Here is a 20,259-nt window from a genome sequence, read left to right as displayed (position 1 = left end):
TGTGCCAAGAACGGCCGAAATCAGTCTATAATCTGATATAGCTCCCATATAAACCCGTCTCTTGATTATCCCTGTTCGGTTCGTAGAAGCTTTAATATTTGATGGTTTGGTAAAAGTTTGGTATGTAGAAAAAATTTATGTTTTTTTACAACTAAATTTTTTTTGTATAAATTCTTAGCAGAATCCATGGTTTGGTTCATAAGCTGAAATAGCTCCAATATAAACCAATTTCCTGATTTTATTTCTTGAGCGTGTAAAGGGCGCAATTGGTTGAAATTTCGCATTTTGCGTTTTGTTATGACTTCCAGCATATGTGCCAAGTGAGGGTCAATTTGGTTTATAACCTGCAATAGCTGCCATATAAACCGATCTCGGATCTTGACTTCTTGAGACTTTAGAGTACGCAATTCTTATCGGATATAACTGAAATTTTCTACAATGATTCGTTCTTTGACTATAATCCTACGTGCAGAATGTGGTCTGAATTGGTCCATATACTGATAAAGCTCTCATTTAAACCGATCGCGTTATTTTACTTCTTGATCCGATTTGACTGAAATTTTGTACAATGACTTCTGCTATGACCTTCAACATGCGTGCCAAATTGGATTTGAATTAGTTTATAACCAACAGCAATTCTTATCCACTATCCTTTGTTGGCGTATAAGGAGATACCGGACAAAATACGTGACAAATGCGATTCATGGTGAAGGGTATATAAGATTCGGCCCAGCCGACGTGTGTTACTCTTTTCTTGATCGTCTCTACATTCTGCGTCCGTGTAGTTATGTCCATCTATCCGTCTGTCGAAATCACGATAGCGCTCACTAAATGGAACATTTTCTCTATCCAAGGAGACAGGTTCCACTGTAGGCAACTTGTATCACCTGCTGAAAAGACCTACTTTTGTCCTGTACGGATTTATATCTACAGCCCACTTTGCTGTTGGACGTAGACCTTCCTGAAGTATATCTCTTAGAGTGCTGGGAAACTTTCCTCTAACCGCAATTGCCACGTCATCAGCAAACGCCTTTTTCTTCCAGAGACAATAATATATTGCTAATGGAGACAGTACACAGTATATTGGAGAGGAGAGGAGTACACCTCCTTATGGTGTTTCTCTGCAGTGCCGCTGAAGCGGCCTTACAATGGTGGAGATTTTTCTGTAGAAACTGGACCATAGTCAGGATTCAGAACTTCAACCACTGTTGTGTTAGCCTCGTCTTCTGATTCCAACAGGACTTCATCCTTACAAGGATCTTTAGAACTTGTCATGATAAGTTTCCGTACGCATCCAGGGGCCGGTGAGAGGGCTGTGGAACCACTCTTCCTCAGGACACTGGACACTTGCGGTGTGGAAGATTTCTCTTTCGATGCTTCACTAACTGCAGCTGTCGAAGTATTTTCTGAATTCCGTCCTTCCCCCCTGGCGCACATTTTGAGTCCTTTGTGACCAACCCGCACAGGGCTTGTCGGGTTCCGTTTCAAGGCCATCCCCTCCTGTCTCGACCGTGACAGGGGGATTTTCCGTCTCCTACAATCCTCAGGCAAGTGTTCAGCAATAACTGCTGAGTCGTCTCCTGATTTCGACCCCAACCCCACCGCTTCTATAGACCTTCAGTTTAAACCTGTTGAATCCGTAGGATACAACCCTTTCAGACTTATTGAGGTCTGTGGACAGCGGGAGTTTAGTACGAATACTGCATGTCTCCGTTCACCATCAGCCTCCTCCCATATACCAATCTTCCAGTTGGTGGTTGAAGGATTGGGATTACATTCCCTTAGTCTTCCAACTATCGATTCAGGATCTCAGGGAATCCTTGGTCTCCAAGCATGCGCCATTGGTCGAGACGGAATATCTTCCTTCTTGACTAAATCTAGTGCTGCACCTGGACAGATCTCACCAATATTTTTTAGTGCACAACGATACATTTCAATTGAGCGTTAATCCCCGAAGGCAATTAGTCTGTATCGGCCCCGATACCAGCCTGCATCGTCACAAACTGGAGGAAACCCAGAAAATTCCGCAAGGAATTGATGACAGTCCATTGACCATCCCATTCCAATTATTCCTACGTATGCAGTCCTGTTCTTCTCCCTTGTCGACAACTGCCATCACCAAACTGTCCTTAGCGACATTAGCAAAGGTTCTTGGACCCATCTTACTGTTGTTCGCCCTAGTTCTTTTAGGCATGGGATGCCCTCCATGTGACCGCAGCCTTTTGGTTGACTACGGTATAATTTTCGAATTTAAACATGTAGTTTTTGGGGTACCCTGTGCAGCGAAATCCCGAGCCCAATTTAGGGAGTCTCTCTCTCCCTATTAGTGAGAGTCTTCGCACCAAGCGTCTCAATAAACCTGAGAGCGATGCGTCTTCTCTTTTCCGCAAGGACATCGGAGTATACTGATGACAGTCCATTGACTATCCCACTCCAATTATTCCTAGGTATGCAGTCCTGTTCCTCTCCCTTGTCGACAACTGCCATCATCAACCTGTCCTTAGCTACATTAGCTAAGGTTCTTGGACCCATTTTACTGTTGTTTGCCCTAGTTCTTTTAGTCATGGGATGCCCTCCAGGTGACCGCAGCTTTTTGGCTGACTGCGGTGTAGTTTCCGAATCTATACGTGTAGTCTTTGGGGTAGCCTGTGCAGCGAATTCCCGAGCCCAATTTATGGAGTCTCTCTCTCCCTATTAGTGGGAATCTTAGGATCATTCGCACCAAGCGTCTCAATAAACCTGAGAGCGATGCGTCTTCTCTTCTCCGCAAGGACATCAGAGTATACTGATGACAGTCCATTGACTATCCCACTCCAATTATTCCTAGGTATGCAGCCCTGTTTTTCTCCCTTGTCGACAACTGCCATCACCAAACTGTCCTTAGCGACATTAGCAAAGGTTCTTGGACCCATCTTACTGTTGTTCGCCCTAGTTCTCTGAAAGAACGTGTTGGCTTGCCGGGAAAGGCCGATGGCCTAGGCAAATGATAGGCATGCGAAGAAAGAATAGGTTCGGCCTTGTCCCTGAGACTCGAACCAAATGTCTTCGTCAAAAGCCCCTGCTGACCATTGGTATGTCGACTAATGGAGCCTGGAGCAGCCGCTCCACCAGTCGGGGTTTCAGTAGCAGACAACATGCTACAGCCTGATACCACCACTGCAGCTGTTGGGTCTTTGGAGTCCATTCTAAGCCTACTCCCGGGTTCTAGATCTGCCGCTCCACTGAGAACAGACGCAGATCATCAACCGCCTAATGGATATCTCTATCGCAGCTATCCTTGAGTGACTTAAATTTTTATTCCAAAAATAATGACCTATTACGAGTTACAGGAAAATTCTTGCGGAGTGAAATAACAAAACGTCCGCTCCCCCACTCAACGGTTCAAACAAGAATCTAAATCAGCCCATATTCTGATATAGCTGCCTAATGAACCGATCTGCTGATTTGACTTCTTGAGTCCTTGACGGCGCAATTCTTATCGAATTTGACTGAAATTTTGCATATGTCATTTTGGTATGACTTCCAACAACTGTGCCAAGTATGGTTTAAATTGGTCCATAACCTGATATGGCTTCCATATAAATCGATCTTCGAATTTGACTTTCTGAGGTGACATTTTTTGAGATAATATTTTTCTATGACTTGTACGACATGATAAGTAAGGTCCATATCGGCCAATAACTTGATATAGCTCATATATATTTTTGACAAACTAATTCAAAGAACTTGACAAATGCTATTCTTAAAAGATTCGGCACGGCAGAACTTAGCACGCTTTTACTTGTTTTTACCTAAAATATATAAATATGGGGTATTTTATAGTCGCCGCAGCTTGACTTTGCGCCTTGCCTTACTTGTGTTATACGCATGTTGCATCCGATAAAAGGTTTTACAAATTGAAATGGATTCCGTTATCCAGTTTTTACATATAATTGTCTTTGTTATAACGAACATATCACAAGTTTGTTATAGGTCTTAAAATAATTTTACAAACCACAATAAGTAACGAGTAAAGTGTAGTCATTTAGTTGACGAAGCTTCAGATAGTCATTGTATGACAACAAATCCATGCAGATCAATTCTGCATCAGTTCGGAAGGAACATATCACGCGAATAGAATATAATTCAAAGTTTTTGGTTTCGGTTTAAAAGTTTAATTATGTGCAGTGTACGACGCATCCTTATCATTTTGTTGATCACTATTGCCATAGTCCGTAATGGAGCATCCTACTCTGGTCCAAAGAATGAAATTCCCAACTGTAGATATTGGAAACCTCATACTACTAAATGTGTTGAAAGGCCTCTTCAAATGGAAGCCTCGAGATCTAGCCAAGCTGTAGCATACGTACCTAAATCTGTAAGTCAACACTACTTCAAAATAGTGAATCCGGATGAGTCTTTGCATAACTCGCTATTGCATCTCGATTACGAACTGTGTGAACTGGTATATCTCTGGCAAATTATTGAGATACTGGGTGCAACACTTAATTTGAGTTAAGCTAGAAATCAATATTGAGAAGATGTCTACACATCGTGAAAGAGAACATGGATTTATTTTCGGCAATAGTTGCCCTTTCACTAATATTGACGACCTTTTGAGGCCTTCATCTGACTATATAATACCCTACATGTCCGCTCCGATCTATTGTTGTTTCAAATACATAAGAAAATTAAAATTTACTGTACTAAAATATAGAATATACACTCGTACGATTGGAATTATATTTTTATTACCTTCGAAATATCGAGTACATCTCTCGGACGTTTTGGGTTAAGGGACTTTGGCTTATGTGGGATTTTAAAATGTTCACCTTTTTATCATTTCAGGTAAAAAAAACAAAAGGTGATGATGGACTTTGGAAATTATTTAAAGATAAAATCAAATGGTTTCATAACTGGGCATGAAACATCTTTAATCAATTCATGGTCTATGCTGCAACACGATCCTAGCAGTAAAATATAATTGTAAGAAAAATAAAATAAAAACTGATTAAAAAACTGAATACGTTTAGTTTTATAACAATTTGCAAAGTCGACTTTTTAGTCAGGTAACTGGGTCGTTGTCTAAATCTAAAAGTAAATCTTGAAAAGGCCTATCTCAAAAAGTTTGCGATTTTTTATATATCCCTTAATCCTCTTACATTCATGTTCGGTATAAGACTTTTACCCCAATGGCGGGAGATTTTCCTTGTGAATGCTAGGCGATGACCAAAGAAATGCTTCAATGTCTCATGGTCCTATTCACATGATCTACATACAGCTGCGCTAGGCGCACCTATACAATGTATGTTTCTGCAGGCGCCGTAGGCTGTACTGATCTTCTTACTACTTCTCTGAGTATCTGCCTCCTTTTATCCCTGTCTGGATTCCCCATGGGACATAATATATGCCCCCATAGCAGCTATATTGAAATATGGTCCGATTTGGACCAAATTCGACACGGATATTGAGAAGTCTTATAAGTACAAGACATTGTTCAATTTTGTGGAACAAAATATTGGTCTTTTTGATAGTCATATCCAAATATAGACCGATCTGAACCAAATACGACACGGATGTCGAAAAGCCTAACATAAGTCACTGTGACAAATTTGATCGAAATCGGATTATAAATGTGGCTTTTATGGGCCGAAGACCTTAAATCGAGAGACCGGTTTATATGGCAGCTATATCCAAATCTGGACCGATCTAGGCCAAATTGATGAAATATGTGGCATAGCACAACTCACTGTCCCAAATTTCGGTGACATCGGACAATAAACGCGCTTTTTAGGAGCCCTAGGCCTTAAATTGCGGGATGGGTCTATATGGCAGCTATATCCAAATCTGAACCGATCTAGAACAAATTGAAAAATAATGTTGAAGGCTCTAACACAACTCACTTTCCCAAATTTCGGCGACATCTAACAATAAATGCGCCTTTTATGGGCCGAAGACCTGAAATCGAGAATATGGCAGCTATATCCAAATCTGAACCGATCTGTGCCATTTTGCAGAAAGATGTCGAGGGGCCCAACTTAACGGACTATACTAAATTTTGGCGACAACGGACAATAAATGCACCTTTTATGGGCCCAAAACATTATATCGAGAGATCGGTCTATATGGCAGATATATCCAAATCTGGACTGATGTGGGACAAATTGAAGAAGGATGTCGAAGGGCATAACACAACTCACTGTCCCCAATTTCAGCAAAATCGGATAATAAATGTGGCTTTTATGGGCCTATGACCCTAAATAAGCGGATCGGTCTATATGGGGGCTATATCAAGATATAGCCAATCTTCGAAATAAACCTGCTTATGGGCAGAAAAAAAAGGAATCTGCGCAAAGTTTCAGCGCAATATCTCTATTTTAAAAGACTGTATCGTGATTTCAGCAGACAGACGGACGGACATGGCTAGATCGTCTTAGATTTTTACACTGATCAAGAATATATATACTTTATAGAATCGGAAATGGATATTTCCATGTGTTGCAAACCGAATGACAAAATGAATATACTATCATCCTACGCAAACGAAAAATGGACCATAATGGACTTGGTAAGATCTATAGAGTAGGTGCAGTGTATGCGATGGCGGATATATTGGAGAATTACAAGGCGAATATAACCGCCTTACAGGAAGTGCAATGAACCGGAAATGGCGTCACAGCAACTCCAAATGGTGACGAAATATTCTTTAGCTGCCATAACACGAGGCATAAATTTGGCTGTGGATTTGTGGTTAAGCGGAGACTGAAAACCCTTGTCTCCAGGTTTACCTCCGGAGAGGCTAGCCACAATCCGCATAAAAGCCAAATTCTTCAACATCAGCCTTATTTGTGCCCATGCCTCGACGGAAGACAAAGACGAACAGACCAGGGATATTTTCTACGAGCGCCTAGAGAGAGAATATGACCACTGCCCCTCCCTTGATATTAAAATCGTTTTGGAAGAATTTAATGCGAAGATAAAGGAGAAATACATCTTTTGTCCACCATTCGGAAAGTTTAGCCTCCACGAGATATCGTTGGGGTTGGGGTTGAGGCCAATAGATTTCGCCGCGACAAAGAACATGGGAGTTAGCAGCATCTGATTTCAAAATAAAATTAGCAAGGAAATGCAAGAGTCGGGCGGAGCCGGCTATATAATACCCTACACCACTTAGTTTACATAGTACTTTTAATATATAGAACTTATCTGGTCAGACTTTAATTTTGATACCAATAGAAATATGAAATAAAACCTTAAAAGACAATCTAACGATAGGACAAACATTTTGGATTTCTACATCCTTAGAAAGCCATTTCTACATCCTTAAAAGGCCAATCGGCACAGGTTATATCTTAAACTGTAAAATTTTGCACTCGCATTGGGACTTAAAATAAAACATCTCACGCTAAATTTTGTACAAAACTGACCAAAATTGAGTCTTCTAAAGCCTTAAAAGTCCAAATCGGATGAAAGATATATATGGGAGGTATATCTCAATCTGAACCGGTTCTTATGGAATTTTGCACACATACGACGACTGCAAATAAAACAAATCATGCCAAATTTTGTTAAGCTCGGACCCAAATTGTGGCTTCTAAAACTTTTAAAGGCCATATTGCATGAAATATATATATGGGAGCTATATCATAATTTGAACCGATTTTTATGAAATTGTACACTCGTATTGAGACTTTAAAGAAAACACTTCTTCCAAAGTTTGTAAAGATCGAACCAAAATTGTGGCTGCTACAGTCATAAAATTCTATATCGGATGAAAGTTATATATGGGCCCTGTATCTAAGTCTGAACCGATTTTGACAAAATTTTGCAAGGATCGGACCAGCATTGTGGCTTCTATAGCCTTTAAAGTCCATATCGGATGAAAGATATATATGGGAGCTATATCTAAATCTGAACCGATTTTATTCTAAATCAACAGCGTTCGTCGAATCGAATCGAATCAGGAAGTGATTCTACGCCGATCGGTATACTTATCAATGGGTCTAGCTCTCGGTGTAGACTCGGTGGTGTAGGGTATTATATAGTCGGCTCCGCTCCACTTTTTACTTTCCTTACTGGTTTTTATCCGATTTCGCTGAAATTTGAAAGTTCTAAGCCTACCGATATCCGACCTAAATATGGTTCACATCGGACTATATTTGGATATAGATGTCATCTAGACCGATCTGCCTTTAAAGGGTCTGAAGCCCTTAAAAGCTTTATATAATACCTGATTTGGTAACAGTCAGTTGTTTTAAGCCACCCGACATCCGACCCAAATATGGGTCTGATCGGACTATATTTAGATATAGCTGCCATATAGACTAATCTGCCGGATAATGGTCTGAATCCCATAAAAGCTGCATTTATTATTCGATTTCGCTAAAGTTTTAGTTTTTTAAAGCCTCCCGACATCTCACCCAAATATGGTTCAGGTCGGACGATATTTAAATATAGCTGCCACATAAACCCATCTGCCGTTTAAGGGTTTGATGCCAATAAAGTCTTTAATTTTTACCCGATTTCGTTGAAATTTGAAATAGTGAGTTTAAACCTTTCAAAATCCGACCCAAATATGTTCCAGATCAGACTATAAAGATATAGCTGCCATATAGACCGATTTCTTAATCCCATAAAAAGCGGATTTATTGACTTAACAGAGTTCATGGGAACTGAATATATATAGATATGGTAATGGAGGAGGCCAACGTAGCGTAGAGGTTAGCATGTCCGCCTATGACGCTGAACGCCTGGGTTCGAATCCTGGCGAGACCATCAGAAAAAATTTTCAGCTGTGGTTTTCCCATCCTAATGCTGGTAAAATTTGGGAGGTACTATGCCATGTAAAACTTTTCTCCGAACTTAACCCTTTTTATACCCTCCACCATAGGATGGGGGTATACTAATTTCGTCATTCTGTTTTTAACTCCTCGAAATATTCGTCTAAGACCCCATAAAGTATATATATTCTTGATCGTCATGATATTTTAAGTCGAACTAGCCATGTCCGTCCGTCCGTCTGTCTGTCGAAAGCACGCTAACTTTCGAAGGAGTAAAGCTATCCGCTTGAAATTTTACACAAAAACTTTCTTTTAGTGTAGGTCGGTAGGGATTGTAAATTGGCTATATCGGTCTACGTTTTGATATAGCTGCCATATAAGCCGATCTGGGATCTTGACTTCTTGACCCGCTAGAGGACACATTTCTTATCCGATTTGGCTGAAATTTTGCATGAGGCGTTTTATTATGACTTCGAACAACCGTGCCGAGTATGGTTGAAATCGGTCCGTAACCAAATATTGCTGCCATATAAACCGATCTGGGGTCTTGATTTCTTGAGCCACTAGAGGACGCAATTATTATCCGATTTGGCTGAAATTTTGCATGAGGTGTTTGGTTATGACTTTTAACAAATCTGCTAAGAATAGTTCAAATCAGTCCATAACCCGATATATCTGCCATATAAACCGATCTGGGGTCTTAACTTCTTTAAAATCTACAGGGAGCAATTCTTATCCAATTTGGCTGAAATATTGCATGACGTGTTTTGTATTAAGAATGGTTCAAATCCAACAACTGTATTAAGAATGGTTCAAATCGGTCCATAACCTGATATAGCTGCCATATATACCGATCTGGGGTTTTGACTTCTTGAGCCTCTAAAGGACGCAAATATGATCCGATTTGGCTGACATTTTGCATGAGGTGTTTCGTTATGACTTTTAACAAATGTTGAATGCCCATTCAACAATAACGTGTCGATTCTGACATTTTTATCCATAGTTTAAATTATTACTTAAATTTAATTAAAAGAATTGAAATGAATTACATTATAATGAATTGAACGATAAATGTTTACTCCTCATATATTAAATATTAGTTCAAATAGCGGTAACTCTAGGCTGTTCTCTGCCACGAAGGGAAAGCTTTTACTTAAATTTCATTTAAAAGATTTGTCCTTTTCTATCTTAACAATTAATAGCTGAATTTAATTTCATAATGTCTGACTATTTTTAACTGAAATTCATAGCGTCACTTGTGCATCAACTTCCATAAGGGTAAGACGCTGCCATCCTTAAATAAACTGCTGTCACTTTGGATTGAAAGAACTGACATACTACCTTTTATTTCTTTTCGTTTCACTGATAACTTACTGTTCTGGGAGCTACATTGATATACAGTCCATTCTAGAAAACCCATCTCGGAATTGTACATGGTCCTTCGAACCGTCAGAGAAACCAAGAAGATTTGTTTGGAAAATTTTAGGACGTCGTCCACCGCTGTTAAAATCTCAATTTTTAAATAAGTCTTCACCGCAATGGAAAAAAGGTATGTAAAGTTTGTTACCTTGTGAACGGCAGGAATTAAGGAATTACATTTTTAAACTCATGGCAACTTATTGGATTAACTTCTTACAAAACTGAGGAAAAAATTGAGGATTTTTTTTTTATTGTTCCGAAAAGCACAAAGTCAAACTGTTCTTACACATAGCTCGTGTAGGAAACTATTTGGTAAACTAACCTGTTAAACACAACATTCATCGCTGTGACAACATAATTAAATGCTTCTCGAGCATAATTTTAATATTAATTTCGCGTTTCAACTGACGCACCGCACGAAATAAATACAGATATAACCTGTACTGCACAAAGTGGCTTTGGAATAAGGAGCACAGGTCTCGTTAAAAGTTCATCTTTGGTTGATTTCGCACTTCGACAGAAATAAAGGAAATATTTTCTTTGCTACTTTGAAACATGCTTAACATTGCTTTTATAAAGAAATAAATGAAAATATCTCGGCTTTAAGAGCAACAACAATTTATGCTCTTAAAAATTACTTTGAAATTGAAAGAAATTAGACTTCTGTTAACAACATAATATTCTCAAAAGCAACAAATGTTGCCTGAATTATTCATGGCAACATTTGTTTCGACAACCGCATTTTACATTCATTCTCATGTTAGAGTCATCAAAACACATGATCTGTGTCTAATATTTGCTCTTTAAATCCATCATACTTATTTAGAACAGAGACAATAAAGATCACATGTGCTTTGAGAAAACTATTTGAAGAGGAAGAGAAGTGAGGAAATTTAATAATTTTATGGAAAAGTGAAATATTTAGACATTGCATAAAGAATAAGGCGAAGTGAATGCGAATTTAGTGGAGAAATTATTTAATTTGGAAAAAATAAATCTATATAAAAGAAGAGGATACTATTGGCTACAGATTTGTCGAAATTGCTGAAGCTTAAAATAAATTGGAAGACGTGTGGAGTTTGGAGGTACAGACAAGCCTTATTGGATAATCTAGACAGGCAGAACGTTGGATATTTTATTGCCATTACGGTACGCACCAGGTTATACAGAGGAAAGGCGTATAGACAGATCGTTGTTGAGTGGATGGGAGGAGGTGAAGGCAAGAAGGCAACAAGTAATGTGGGTGAGTGCATTTCAATGTGTAGGGTTACCAAATATATTTTAAAAGAAGAAAGGAAAAAGTGCTTAAATGGTGAGGGAATAAACTGGAAAAAGGCATTATTGAAATAATTTTATTTTGTTTGTGTAAGATAGTTACATAGATCCAATTCTATATATAAATTGGTCCACAGAACAAACAAATTCCTGAAGCCGGAATTATTTTGCTTTTACATAGCTCGGAGGTTTCTGAGCAAGAAAAAGGAAATAGATTGTTCACACACCTGTCCGGAAAATTTAAACTGCATCCATCGTTGAATAGATCAGAACGAATTGATCAAAAAGAAGCACATATAAACCATAAATTTGATTTGGATATTATATATATATTTAATAACACATAACTAAAGGGAAAACCACGCTTTTCAAATATCGACACCATATATGAAAATATTTGTTCACAGTGCATGAAATTCCTAAGATTCTACAATAGAAACAACTACATCAATCTTTATATTCTAATAAAAGTTAATTTAATAATTGGATTTTACGAAATTTTGACAATATATAACTGAATCTTAAAATTTTGCCATTTTTTTGGGACACGGAAATTGAAATTTTACAAAACCACACATACAATTGTTCTATGGAGTTTTTTTTTTTGTATGATGTACTGCAGATTTTGGTTCAATTTGGCACCGAAACGTCTATTACACCATTTCCAATGAGAAATTATTTATACCAGCAAGACAAGGTTTTTACGAATGTAGTCCACTAACTTGGATACCGTTAGCGTTGCTCACACTTACTACAAAATTTATCAACGATTTTAGAAGATAAAGGGATAGTCTGATTTTTAAAAGGAATTTTTTGTGAATTTTGTGTGTGCCAGTGTAAGCGACACATTGGCAATTCACCTCATCAAAACCTTTATCACTTATCTGCACTTATTCTTCTGTTTACGTGAAGAAGTCTGTACTGACCATTGTTCGGCATTCATATCTTGCTCAAACTTGAACATATTTTGGAATTTATTCGCCATTTCAGATGCAGCTTAAGAGAGCGTAGTGCGAAATTTAAGTTCAAATAAACATAGCGAGTATTTTCAATGTTCTCTGTACTTCCTAACAGTCTGTTTTGATGTTGCTTGCAACTGTTATCATCGATTTTACAAGCCTGTAAAACCATAACATTCGGTCATAAATCGTTCGGTATAATTTGGAAGGAACCTACACTGTTGGAGTTAGAACTGCTCTTATTTGTTTTTCGATCTCTCTTTTCCTTTACACAAGCACGATTTCCTGCTCTCGCTCTTAAAACCTTTCGTGAGTACTTTCCAGGAAGATAGTTTAATGCATACTAAAGCTGTTCTACTGCGTTCTTGAAGGTTTAATTCAATTCCTGTGAATTCAGTTTAGCTGTTTTTGGATTCAAACAGTAAGACTGGACAGAAGAAATTTCGATTGGCACTACACTGTTAAAAACTAACATCGTTTTTCTCTTTATGCTAATTCAATTTTTGAAAATCAAATGAGGGCTCCGATGAGCTGGAAATCTGATAGAAAAGTTCAGATATTACGTTTATGCTGTTGTATTGCATTGAGGTTTGGATTTTTTAATGTAATTGATAATCATTACATTTTCCCTTGATTTATTTGGTCTTATAATTTTATTTGTTTGAATATCTTCAAATTTTATCTTGTTGAGCTAAAACTGTTTATACTGGTTTGAGATACTTCTATTGGCCTTGATTTGTTTGGGAAATTACTGCTGGCTTGGTATAGTTGAAATTGGTACGGAATATATCGCTCAAACATTTATTATCGATCAGTACTGACTGGTTAACAATTGTACTCTAATTCATCTCCTCGGTTTGGAACCTTTATTTGCATTATCGCGAGAGTTTCTGGGATTTTGGAATAGCTTCTGATCGGATTTTCTTTGAGGGAATATGTCATCCAAGAAATTTATATTCTTCTCTGACCAATTGGTCACTTATTGCGCCAATTTTGCTGCCATCGATGTGTTAGAACACACCTTGTCAAGTTTACGGGTGGATCTCGACGACTTGGAACGTCGTTGGCATACCTTAACTCAAGTCTATGAGAAAGAGATGACAACTGAGGAGAAGCTCTCTCAAGAAGAGAAAGAGTCTATTCATTCCAAGTTTAATGAGTCTTGTAAGTCATTTAAAAGGTGTAAGACATCAATGCTTGATTTGATGGAGCTTGAAACTAGGAGAATGGAAAACTCGTTACGACAGACTGAGACAACTGAAACCAGGTCTTCGGATGAAACTGGTTATTCGTTAAAGGTGCCCCCATGTGACACTGAAATTTTCAGCGGTGGTTACGATAAATGGCCAAGCTTTAGAGACATGTTCTCTGCCATTTATATAAAACATCCGAAGTTATCTCCTGCTCAAAAATTATTCCACTTGAGAGCAAAGACAAGAGGGGAAGCGAATCAGATCGTGAAACAATATGCACTGACCGACAATAATTTCGCATTGGCATGGGATGCACTGCGACAGCGCTACGAAAATAAGCGTATACTTGTTAATCATCAACTTCGAAAAATATTTGAGACTGAAAGGGTTACATCTGAGAAAGGGAGAGCTTTGCGAAACTTGCAATATACTATTAATAACTGTCTTTTGGTTTTGAAAACATTTAACATTTCGGTTCTTTCGTGGGATCCTATACTGGTTTACTGGGTATCCTCAAGACTTCCAGATGAGACTTTGGCGGCTTGGGAAAATTCTCTTGCTGATCATAAGCAGATGCCTTCTTGGGATCAGCTTGACGAGTTCATTTCGAAGAGACTTAACATGTTGGAATCGATTTCGGACATGAGAAAACCATCGAATCAACCTACAACTTCTCAAAAATCGCAAAATTATCATGTTAAAACAGGAAAAAATTACAAACCGTGCAAGGCTTGTAAGGAAGACCATTCACTTCGTACTTGTCCCAAATTCATGTCGTGGCAACTTCCTCAAAGGCGAAAATTTATAACTGCTAACAAAATATGCGGCAATTGTTTGTCTTACGGACATATCGCTCAGAATTGCAAAAGCGAGAAACGTTGTCAGAAATGTCAGCAGTCGCACCATACCTTATTACATCCCGAATTTAACGCCACAGGAGCTAGGGAGATAAATCGAATGGAACCGCCGGCACAGGTATCGGCTTATCATGTTGACACGCAACTGGGAGATCAACCGTCCACTTCGGCTGCCGCATATGCTGATCCGGTTTCGTATGTTCAATCCAATTTTGCGAATTCCGGGGATTGTACTATTTTGCCAACTGCATTGATTGACTTGGAACACTTGGGGTCCAACTTTACAATTCGGGTTTTTATTGATCAGGGATCACAAGAATCCTTTATATCAAGCAGAATTGTTAATAGGTACTCAATACCGACTAGGAAAGCATTCACGACAATTTCTGGTTTGGGAGGCACTGTTTTAGAGAACTCGTCAAAGATCTGTAACTTAATATTGAAATCTCGAAATTCTAACTTTAAACTGAAGGCAACCGCGGTGGTTATTATGAATATGAATCATTTAATGCCATCTTCCACAACTCGGGTTTCTGATTGGTCCGATTTGAGAGGACTTGACCTAGCTGACCCGAATTTTAACAAACCAGCGCAGATTGATATGTTGTTGGGTAGCGATGTACTTCCATTTATTCTGAAAGCTGGTGTACGAAAGAATATATCGGGGAATCTGTTAGCACAAGAAACTGAATTTGGTTGGATATTGAGCGGTCCACCGAAAACTCGATCTACATCTTCCTTTGCGTCTTTCATAACTTGTTCGGACACTACAAATGACGAAGTTAGAAAATTTTGGGAGCTTGAAGAAGTTCCATCGTGTCGAAATTTGTCCGAAAATGACATTTGGTGTGAAGAATTTTACAAGGATACAACTGTTCGCCAAGCTGATGGGAAATATTTGGTAAGACTGCCATTTCGTCATGATCTGCCTCCAAATGTAACACTCGGGTTATCAAGAAGAGCTGCGATGGGACAATACCTTCATATGGAGAAATCTTTGAAAAAATCTTCCGCTCTTTCAACTGAATATACAAAAGTTTTATCAGAATATCTAGATCTTGATCACATGGAACCAACTTCTTCAACTGAAATGTGTCATAATGGAAAATATCTCTCATTCTATCTCCCTCATCACGCTGTTGTCAAACCTGAACGGACTTCCACTAAAGTTAGGGTTGTATTTAATGCTTCAAAAAGGACGTCTACTGGGTTTTCTTTGAATGATGTTTTGCATACTGGCCCCGTACTTCAAAACGATTTGATGAATGTCATTTTGCGCTGGAGATTTTTTAGATATGTTTTTAATGGCGACATACAAAAGATGTATCGTCAAATTTACGTGCATGAAAATGACAGGCAATTTCAACGAATTTTGTTTAGAGATTCGCCAACTAAAGAAATAACTGATTTTTGTTTGAAAACTGTTACTTTTGGTGTAAACTGTGCACCATACTTAGCAATTCGAACCCTTTTGCAACTGAGCGATGACGGAAAATCGACTCATCCAACTGCTTCAGATATCTTGAAAAATCAAATCTATGTGGATGACATACTTTCTGGTGGATATTCGTTATCAGAAACTGAATCTTATTTAAAAGAACTTATTGATTTGCTGAATTCTGCTGGGTTTCCTTTAAAAAAGTTGACAGCAAACCATTCACTTATTCTGCGACACATGCCCCCGGAGGATCTTCTAAATGAAGATTTTTTGAAGCTAGAGAATACTAGCGAAACTAAAACATTAGGCATTCGTTGGAATGCGATGGCTGACACCTTTTCGTACGTTTCAAATGTAATTATTCCCACGAGTCCGCTAACTAAACGGAAAATATTATCAACTGTGGCGAAAATCTTTGATCCCGCTGGCTGGTTAGCGCCAATTATAATTGTGGCGAAAATTCTTCTCCAGCAACTATGGATTGATGGAACTGACTGGGATGAAGAAGTTAAGCCACACTCACTTGAGAAATGGTTAAATTTCACTTCAAACTTTCTGGATCTTGAATTAATTAGAATTCCTCGGTGGATCGGGTATACTCCTGTGAAGCAAGTTCAAATCCACGGATTTTGTGATGCCTCTGAAAAGGCATATTGTGCTTGCATATATATTTGTGCAGTCTCTTCTGCAACATGTATCACATCTAACTTACTTGTGTCAAAAAGCCAGGTGGCACCGTTAAAAACTGTCAGTCTTCCAAGACTGGAGCTATGTGGAGCTGCACTACTTGCAAAACTTTTGAAATCAGTTTCTCAAAATCTGGACATTGCTATTACTGATATTTATCTCTGGTCTGATTCCACCATAACTTTAGCGTGGCTGGACAAACCACCGTTTCACTGGAAGACATTCGTAGCCAACAAAATATCGGAAATTTTAGAAAATGTTGGGAACGCCACATGGAGGCATGTACCAACAAGTGAAAATCCAGCTGATCTTGGCACTCGTGGATGTACTGCAGCAGAACTAATGTCCAACTCATTATGGTGGCACGGACCGAAGTGGTTAGGAAAACCACCGGAATTCTGGCCAAAGTCTACCACATTTAAGGAGCCTGATCTTGAAAGAAAGGTCGTCAACTTTCAAACTGAGACACAGATAGAGGATATACTAGAGAGATTTTCATCCTTTAATCGGGCATTGCGAGTAATCTGTTTTATGTATCGTTTTATAAGAAAATGCAAAAAAAAGAGCTGTTCTGATATGGGAAATACTTTTATTACGGCTGCAGAAATTCGTACTGTAAAGTTCCAGTTGATTCGTTTGGCTCAACTGAGGTTTTATTCTACTGAGTATCATGCACTTGAAAACAACCAAGCAATTTCTTCGAAAAGCAAACTACTAACTTTGAACCCCTTTCTGGATACAAACAAATTGTTGCGAGTAGACGGTCGCCTCGCTAATTCTAATTTATCTTATAATGAAAAGCATCCCATCATTTTACCTGAGCATTCGCACTTTTGTAAACTTCTCATAACTTTTACTCATCATATTCTTTTACATGCTGAACACCAAAGCATGTTACGTGCAATAAGATCTGAATTTTATGTAATTCGCCTGAAAAATTCTATACGATACTGTATTCGAAACTGTCGGACTTGTACAATATACAAACAAAGAGTCAGAAATCAGATAATGGCTGCTTTGCCTCCTGAGCGCTGCAACTTTTCTTTGCCCTTTTCAAATACTGGTATAGATTTTGCGGGACCCTTCGACGTAAAGACTTCCAGACTCCGAAATGCAAAACTTCAAAAAGGATACGCTGCTGTTTTCGTGTGTCTCTCTACTCGAGCGGTTCACTTGGAAGCGTGTTCTGAGTTAACAACTGAGGCTTTTCTGGCTACTTTCGATCGATTTGTTGGACGGCGGGGGTTTCCGAACAAACTTTTCTCTGACAATGGAACAAATTTCGTCGGAGCAAATCGTGCTCTCACCCGGGAATATCAAAATTTTCTCAAATCTGCTGAAAGTCATCTTGTCGATAAATACAATATTCATGGTTTTACTTGGCAATTCATTCCTCCTCATGCCCCACATATGGGTGGTTTATGGGAAGCCGCAGTGAAAAGCATGAAAACACATCTCCGAAAAGTAGCAGGCAATTTGAAATTTACATATGAAGAATTCTCTACTTTACTAATTCGAATTGAAAGTATTTTGAATTCTAGACCCTTATCTCCCACAAGCGAAGATTCTATTGAGATAACTGCTTTGACCCCTGGACATTTTTTACGAGGTGCGCCTTTAACAACTGTTCCAGAGGATTTCTCTGACAATTTGTCTCTTATTAACAGATGGAAAAGACTGAAAACTGTTCAAATACACTTTGCGAAAAGATGGAAAAATGAATACATATCTAATTTACAAAGAAGATACAAATGGAAGAATGAGCAACAAAATTTGAAGGAAAATGATCTTGTAGTTATCAAAGATGATAACTTGCCCCCAACTGAATGGCGTCTAGGTCGCGTTACTAAAGTATATTGTGGTCCTGACTCACGAGTTCGAGTTGCCGAATTAAGAACCCAAAATGGGACACTTGTGCGACCATTAGTTAAGCTGTGCATTTTACCTGTTGCCAATTGAATTCCTTAGTTCCCTTTGTTCCGTTCACATTTTAATAAACTTTACCTTACAGCAAAGCACTCTATGTTCCAAAATGCCGTATCTGTCAAGAAAGACATACACTGAGACACTGTTTGCGATTCCAACAAATGGATATCACTACACGCCGTCAAGAAGTAAAAAATAAGAGATTTTGCTACCGATGCCTATGCTCGTCTCATACCCGAGAGTGGTGTGGGTCCAGGATGGCTTGCCTTGTCTGCAACAAAAATCACCATACCATGCTACACTTACATGATCGGCAAAATAAACACAAACACTCTACTGATTATAGATCGCAACGGGAGACCAATAACAGAGTTCATAGAAACTACCAAAAAAAGAAGTCAAACTCCCAAAATTCTCCTCCAAGGTACACAACTACCGCCCCTCGCCAACATTCTGATAGCAAGTGCAAAGAAACTTCTAGACCACTTGTACGTGAAAGGTTGGATCTAAGGTCTAGGAAACACGTTTTTCTTCCCACTGCATTGGCTCGAGTATTAACGAATAGTGGTCCTGAGAAAGCGAGGCTTATGTTGAACTCTGCTGGCTTACAGACGGTCATTCTTAGGTCTATGGTAAATCGATTGAATCTCCGCACTACCAAGAAGAATGGTGAAGTGTTTTGCACGGTCAGTTTGCAGTCCTATCAGGACTCAGCTGCAAAAATTCAAATATCGGGAATCGTCAAAACCAATTGCAACATTACACTGCCTGAATCGACGTCTGAAAAACGGTTACAATCTGTTTATGATCACCTTACAGACTTGGCTGATCCTCATTTCTTTAAGCCAACGAACATAGAAATTTTTATTGGGAACGATCAATTGTCAAAAATTCTGCTTGCCGGTTTAATTCAGACATCGTCATCGATGCCAATTGCACAAAGTTCAATATTTGGATGGATCATCTCTGGGGCGTGTCTCTACTGAGGTTGCAGTCTTGCAAGGGGGCCGGCATGTTGAATGCCCATTCAACAATAACGTGTCGATTCTGACATTTTTATCCATAGTTTAAATTATTACTTAAATTTAATTAAAAGAATTGAAATGAATTACATTATAATGAATTGAACGATAAATGTTTACTCCTCATATATTAAATATTAGTTCAAATAGCGGTAACTCTAGGCTGTTCTCTGCCACGAAGGGAAAGCTTTTACTTAAATTTCATTTAAAAGATTTGTCCTTTTCTATCTTAACAATTAATAGCTGAATTTAATTTCATAATGTCTGACTATTTTTAACTGAAATTCATAGCGTCACTTGTGCATCAACTTCCATAAGGGTAAGACGCTGCCATCCTTAAATAAACTGCTGTCACTTTGGATTGAAAGAACTGACATACTACCTTTTATTTCTTTTCGTTTCACTGATAACTTACTGTTCTGGGAGCTACATTGATATACAGTCCATTCTAGAAAACCCATCTCGGAATTGTACAACAAATGTGTTGAGAATAGTTCAAATCAGTCCATAACCCGATATATATGCCATATAAACCGATCTGGGGTCTTGACTTCTTGAGCCACTAGAGGGCGCAATTATTATCCGGTTTAGCTATAATTTTCATACAACGGCTTCTCTTATAACCTTTAACATACGTGTCGAAAATGGCATGAATCAGTTTATAGCCTAATGCAGCTCCCCTATAAACCGATCTCCCTATTTTACTTCTTCAGCCCCTAAAGTG

General features: G+C 38.6%; 2 protein-coding genes across 6 annotated transcripts in view; both read left to right on the top strand.

The window, feature by feature from the left end:
• Positions 1-20,259, top strand: part of LOC106094403 (uncharacterized) — a 198,472-nt gene that overhangs the window by 55,414 nt on the left and 122,799 nt on the right. Inside the window, exon 4 of one of the 4 annotated variants that reach the window (XM_059366226.1) lies at positions 4,828-5,003. The exons of the other annotated variants lie outside the window; for them this stretch is intronic. Coding sequence (XP_059222209.1) covers positions 4,828-4,905 — 78 coding nt within the window. The 3' untranslated portion in view covers positions 4,906-5,003. Of the gene's footprint in view, positions 1-4,827; positions 5,004-20,259 lie in introns of those variants that run through there. 4 annotated transcript variants of the gene reach the window in all.
• Positions 9,790-19,984, top strand: LOC131996642 (uncharacterized). Of its 2 annotated transcripts, XM_059366223.1 has the most exons (3): positions 9,790-10,037; positions 10,161-10,308; positions 18,599-19,984. In XM_059366223.1, the coding sequence occupies exons 2-3, from the start codon at positions 10,298-10,300 to the stop codon at positions 19,497-19,499; spliced, it is 912 nt and encodes a 303-aa protein (XP_059222206.1). In that variant the 5' UTR covers positions 9,790-10,037; positions 10,161-10,297; the 3' UTR covers positions 19,500-19,984. The 2 variants fall into 2 exon arrangements, with proteins under 2 accessions (XP_059222206.1, XP_059222205.1); XM_059366222.1 differs by having other exon boundaries at positions 9,790-10,308.

The sequence above is a fragment of the Stomoxys calcitrans genome, chromosome 4 (genome assembly GCF_963082655.1).
Source record: "Stomoxys calcitrans chromosome 4, idStoCalc2.1, whole genome shotgun sequence".
NCBI classification, from domain to species: domain Eukaryota; kingdom Metazoa; phylum Arthropoda; class Insecta; order Diptera; family Muscidae; genus Stomoxys; species Stomoxys calcitrans.
The sequence above is the reverse complement of the archived record's forward strand: the minus strand, read 5'-3'. Positions and strand labels throughout refer to the sequence as shown.